General features: G+C 38.1%; 1 protein-coding gene across 1 annotated transcript; it reads left to right on the forward strand.

The window, feature by feature from the left end:
• Positions 1-864: 864 nt before the first annotated feature.
• LOC130469636 (uncharacterized) lies at positions 865-2485 on the forward strand. The gene is made up of 2 exons (XM_056839033.1): positions 865-2227; positions 2317-2485. Exons 1-2 carry the CDS (start codon positions 1483-1485, stop codon positions 2331-2333), a joined length of 762 nt encoding a protein of 253 aa, XP_056695011.1. The 5' UTR covers positions 865-1482; the 3' UTR covers positions 2334-2485.
• Positions 2486-6414: the final 3929 nt, after the last annotated feature.

The raw sequence follows: 6414 nt of genomic DNA on the forward strand, positions 1-6414 counted from the left end.
AATGTTAAAAAGTAGCATCCCTATGGAATCCTTACACATAAATGAGAAGAATAAGCTTTGAATCACTTAAAATGATTATGAAACGAAAGAGATATCTCAATTTTAAAATGAGAAAACTGTAAAATGGTAGTGAAAACAAAAAAAATGGAACTTTAAGGTAGTAATTTAAAATAATTTTTTCATAAGGTAGTAAATACAAAAGTGGTGTATTTTTAAGGTAGTAAATACCAAAAACTCCTTTTAATTAGAATAAAGTCTAAGGATCAATAATTTGGAAATTGATTAATCTTTTAGGACGCGTTTATGTGAACGTGAATTTTAATTAATTCACGTAAATACTTGCATATTAACATGGGCCATTCGTTTTAGCATACGAATGGGTGAATGCGTAGAATATATATTTTATGCAATGCAGGTACTCCAAGTGACTAGTATGGCCAATTTAGGATAGTTAAATACGGTCTGCGCACCGTTCTATCTTGGAATGTAAAGTTTTAAATATGGTCTGCGTACCATGGAAATTTGGATGTAATTTATTATTTTCAAGTATTTCTAAGTTTAGAACTTTAAGTTAGCATTTGAACGAAGATTCAAGACGATGCCAAGCTAACAAGGAGGTGATGAAGATTGGATGCTTCAAGACGAGAAGTTTTGGGCCATACTAGATCACCAATTATTTATGCAATTTAATATATATATATATATATATATATATATATATATATATATATATATATATATATATATATATATATATATATATATATATATATATATATATATTATGCGTGAATGTATGAATGTATGTATGCTTTGCATGAACAGGTTGTTTCCTATGAATCGATTAGTTTTAAGTTCACTAAATAATCGAACCAACATAGAAACAACTAGGTCCAAGTAATATTGAGTTTTAAAAATTGCCTTCCAAATCAACACTTACAAAAATCTAGGGATCTAAGATAGTAGGTTTACGCTAAAGCGAGGTGCTATTTTAGTTGACTTAGGTGGTAAGGCGTCCTAAAGGAGCACGTTGATTGTGGTTGCAACTCAAACAACAATGGAATTAAGTTGTGGCAATGGGATAAATTATGGCATTAATTTATTAACCAAGAGTAATTTGGAGATTACTAGCAATAGGTTTTGCTTACCTAAAATCTTAAACTACTTAAGACATGCTAAAGCTGCTTAAGGATTTAGGACTTTTGGGGTCTTGGAATCGTTTCATTCATTTTGGACCATGTTTTTGCTTTTTGCATGAATGAAATGTTTTTTAATAGCTTTAATGATTGCATGTTTTTTGCTTTTATTTCAAAGTTATTGAATTGTATGAATGGTTATTTATTGCAAATTCTTTTCGATTGTAGTAATAAAAAATGGCCGCAAACAATAACACTTTCAACTTGCGTTCAATTCTCGACAAAGAGAAGTTGAATGGCAACAATTTCCTCGACTGGCAAAGGAACTTACAAATAGTTCTTATGCATGAGGAAAAAAGAATATGTCCTTGAGGAAGAGTTACCGGAAGAGGCTGGGCCGGAGGTAACTCAAGCTGCCCTTAATCGTTGGATTCAGGCCAACAAGGATGTCAAATGTGTGATGCTTGCATCCATGAGTCCTGAACTTCAGAAAACGTTCATTAACTCGGATGCTTACCAAATCATCTCGGAGTTGAAGAACATGTTTCAAGACCAAGCCAGAATCGAAAGATTCGAGACTCAGAGGTTGATCCTTGAGACTAGGCTCAAGAAAGGAGAACCAGTGAGCCCACATGTTCTTAAAATGATTGGACTCTTTGAGAACATGAGAGCTCTAGATTCTGACGTCTCAAATGAAATGGCTATTGACATCATTCTCCATTCGCTTCATAATGGCTATGATCAGTTCAAGTTTAATTACAACATGAACAGCATGAAGAAATCTCTTACTGAGCTTCACGGTATGCTGAAAACCGCTGAAAAGACGCTCAAACAAGAGAATAAGCATGATATGCTTATGGTGCGTAAGGGCAAGAATTTCAAGAAATCAGGCAAGAACAAGGGCAAGAAGGGTAAGGGCAAGGCTTCGCCCTCATCCAAGTCCAATGGCGCCGGTTCTGGTAAACAGAAAAGGGCAACTCGTTCTCCTGCCGACTCTGAATACTTCTACTGCAAGAAGAAGGGGCATTGGAAGAGAGATTGCTTGAAGAAAAAGGAAGATGAGAAGAACGGGAACGTTGCTTCTACTTCAGGTATGTATGTTATACATTGTAATCTTGCTAATTCTACTTCTTGGGTATTAGATACTGGTTGTGGCTCACACTTATGTTCCAATTCACAGGGACTAAGGAGAAGTAGAAAGCTTGATAAAGGCGAGATGGATCTACGCGTGGGAAATGGAGCACGGATTGCTGCATTAGCCGTAGGATCTTATTTTATTTCTTTGCCTAGTGGGTTTGTTTTGGAACTAGAAAACTGTTACTATGTTCCTAGTATCACCAGAAACATCATTTCCGTTTCAAGTTTGGATTCTAAAGGTTTTAGTTTTCAATTTAAAGACAATAGTTGTTCTTTTTCTTTGAATGGAATGTTTTATGGTTCAGCACAACAAGAAAACGGTCTTTATGTGCTAGATACGAGCAAACACATTTATAACATAAATACCAAAAAGGCTAAAACTGGTGATTCGGATCTCACATTTCTGTGGCATTGTCGATTAGGCCATATAAACATAAAGCGCATGGAATTACTTCAAGGGAAAGGAATTCTAGAATCATTCGACTTAGAGAAGATTGATCAATGCGAATCTTGTTTACTTGGCAAAATGACAAAGCAACCTTTCTCAAAGGAGGGAGAAAGAGCATGCAAACTACTAGGGCTAATACATACGGACGTATGTGGGCCTATTAGTACGAAAGCTAGAGGTGAGTTCAGCTATTTCATAACGTTTACGACTTCGGTAGATATGGCTATATTTACTTAATGAAGCACAAGTCTGTATCGTTTGAGAAATTCCGAGAATTTCAAAATGAAGTAGAGAATCAACATGGCAAGAAAATCAAAGCTCTAAGATCGGATCGAGGAGGTGAATATCTTAGCCACGAGTTTGATGACCATCTAAAAGAATGCGGTATTCTTTCTGAATTGACTGCTCCGGGGACACCTCAATGGAATGGAGTATCGGAACGGAGAAATAGGACCTTACTCGATATAGCCAGGTCAATGATGGGTCAGGCCGAACTTCCTTTACAGTTCTGGGGACATGCGTTGCAAACTGCAGCACTCACACTGAATCGTACTCCGTCAAAAGCTGTTGAAAAGACTCCATACGGATTATGGAATGGGAAACTTCCAAAGTTGTCTTTTCTGAAGATTTGGGGTTGCGAAGCATATGTCAAGCGGTTAATTTCGGACGAGCTACAACCTAAATCTGACAAATGTTTCTTCGTTGGGTATCCAAAAGAAACTATGGGGTATTATTTCTACAACAAGTCAGACAACAAGGTATTCGTTGCTCGTGACGGTGTCTTTTTGGAAAGAAATCATATTTCCAAATTGACAAGTGGGAGAATAATAGACCTCGAAGAGATTCGAGACGAACAACGAACTCAGAACTCTTTAGAAGCAGTTCAAATTGATGAACCTCCAAGGTCTTTAGAAGAGCCAGTGGGAGTAGTTCCTCAAAACGTTGTTGCCCCTCGTAGGTCAAATTGAACTATTTTTCAGCCGGACAGATGGACAGGCGTCCTCTTGACTGAAAACTTAGACGTTCTCATATTGGATAGTGATGAACAAGCAAGCTATGACGAGCCCAAGCTCCATTAAATGGTTAGAGGCCATGCAATCTGAAATAGACTCCATGTCTGAAAATCAAGTCTGGGATTTGGTTGATTTGCCGGATGGGTTCACACCTATCGGATGCAAATGGGTCTTCAAATTGAAGAAAGACAAAGATGGAATTGTATATATATACAAGGCTAGATTGGTAGCAAAAGGTTACAGGCAAGTTCACGGCGTTGACTACGATGAAACCTTTTCTCCAGTCGCGATGCTTAAGTCTATTCGGATAATCCTTGCAATTGCCGCTTTTCATGACTATGAAATATGGCAAATGGATGTCAAAACTGCCTTCTTGAACGGTGTTCTTGAAGAGACTGTGTTCATGACACAGCCGGAGGGTTTTGTTGATCAAAAGAACCAAGGAAAGGTATGCAAGCTTAAGAAGTCCATATACGGACTAAAGCAGGCATCAAGGAGTTGGAATAAACGATTTGATGAAGCAGTCAATAAGTTTGGCTTCATCAAGAATCAGGACGAATCTTTTGTATACAAGAAGGTCAGTGGGAGTAAAATTGCATTCCTAGTCTTGTATGTTAACGACATACTGCTTATTGGAAACGACATTCTTATGTTGGAGTCTGTAAAGACTTGGCTCGTGAAGTGTTTCTCAACGAAGGAATTAGGAGAGGCACAGTACATATTGGGCATCAAGATCTATAGGGATAGATCTAAGAGGATGATTGGACTAAGCCAAAGAACTTACATTGACAAAGTGCTAGCTAGGTTCAATATGATGGAAGCCAAGAGAGGACATCTGCCCATGTCACATGGCGTATATCTAAGCAAGAATCGGTGTCCCAAAACATCTGATGAGCGTAAAAAGATGAGTGGAATTCCATACGCTTCGGCTATTGGATCCATCATGTATGCTATGATTTGTAAGCAGGTACCAGTTAGAACCAGGTGAGGCACATTGGACTGCTGCCAAGAACATCCTAAAGTACCTGCAAAGGACTAAGGATCAGTTTCCGGTTTATGGTGGTACAGATGAGTTGATTGTTAAGGGCTATACGAACGCAAGCTTTCAAACCGACAGAGATGATTTCAGATCACAGTCTGGGTTTGTGTTCTGCCTCAACGGCGGAGCAGTAAGCTGGAAAAGTGCTAAGCAAAGCACTATTGCTGATTCTACAAATGAAGCCTAGTACATTGCTGCCTCAGAAGCAGCAAAGGAAGCTGTTTGGATTCGGAAGTTCATCGAAGAACTTGGTGTTGTCCCCTCCATTAAAGGACCAGTGGCTTTGTATTGCGACAATAGCGGAGCCATTGCCCAGGCAAAGGAGCCTAGGAACCACCAGAAGTCCATGCACGTACTGCGGCGATTTCATTTACTTCGAGAGATCGTTGAAAGAAAGGAAATTGAGATTTGCAAGGTTGGAACTGACGACAACGTCGCGGATCCATTGACTAAACCGTTGCTACAAGTGAAACACAACGCACATGTAGCGACCATGGGAATCAAGCATGTTGGAGAATGGCTTTGATTTTCTAAGTATTGTTTTAGAACATCTGTTAGATCTATGTTTAAAACAATTTGTTTAACCATTTCATATTTATGAAATTTATTTATTTCATATTCATTTAATTGTGGTTTAGAATTAAATGATAAGTCAATGTGATTCAAATCATTCAAATGGGATGTCAAGATGGATTCTTTGACAAAGAAACACCCATAAGTGAACTTCAATATTGAAGTTACAAAAGATCCCTAATCCAGGTCATTGAAAGGTGGACGACCAATGACTAATGAAGATTAGATTGCAAGTAGATTACTTAGTTCTGTTTCTTGAACTAGAGTCACTAGATGTCAGAATCTTTTGCATAGATACTTATTGGATCTTGTATCGGATTGACCATGAGAACGCTTTAAGAGATTAAAGTCATGTCACAGGTAGTTCTCATTAATGGTGATTAGAAACCGTTCCTCAGAACATGAGCGATTATGTCTGCTCGTTTGAGAATTAGTTCGCTTTGATACTAGCTAAACGTCGCACCGTAAAAGGAGGCTATAAAAGCAGTTATTGGGCGTACTATGAATCAAAGTGAGTGTTCATAGATTGCAAGAATGGATTGTCCTCCTATCTTTGATAGGATATGGTGTTTGTTGTGTAACAAGGCCTCTCGGAGAGTTAGATACTATAAAATGCATTGCCGTGCTCAGAATGGTTAGGCTTAACCTTCTGCAAAAGTTTGACAGTTGAACTCTGTAATCCGAGAAACACTTCTGGACCTAATAAGGATGGCTTGGATCTTACCTTATGTTCAGTAAGTAACACTGAGCGACAAAGGAATGTGGATGCACACTTGTCTGAATGACAAGTGGGAGATTGAAGGAAATATGTCCTTCACCCAAGGTGCATTAAGTCTAATACCAAGGTTCAGATTAATTGCGAATAATTAATTCAGTGAGATTAAGTGATCGGAACGGCTAGCTAGAGCAATCCTTCCGATCAGTGAGTTCTAATGAATATTGAACTCACAACTTACTCTTGACTGAACCTACAAGGTCACACCAATGACACGTAACAGATCACCGGATTAAATGAATTGGAAATTCATTTAATAGCTTTTCGGGATTTAAGTTGGAAACGTACTATAC

Source organism: Spinacia oleracea, chromosome 3 (assembly GCF_020520425.1).
Source record: "Spinacia oleracea cultivar Varoflay chromosome 3, BTI_SOV_V1, whole genome shotgun sequence".
In the NCBI taxonomy this organism is placed as follows: domain Eukaryota; kingdom Viridiplantae; phylum Streptophyta; class Magnoliopsida; order Caryophyllales; family Amaranthaceae; genus Spinacia; species Spinacia oleracea.

Bases quoted from the DNA above. Each gene is read 5' to 3' on its own strand.
- LOC130469636 (XM_056839033.1), top strand. From the start codon at position 1,483: ATGAGGAAAAAAGAATATGTCCTTGAGGAAGAGTTACCGGAAGAGGCT.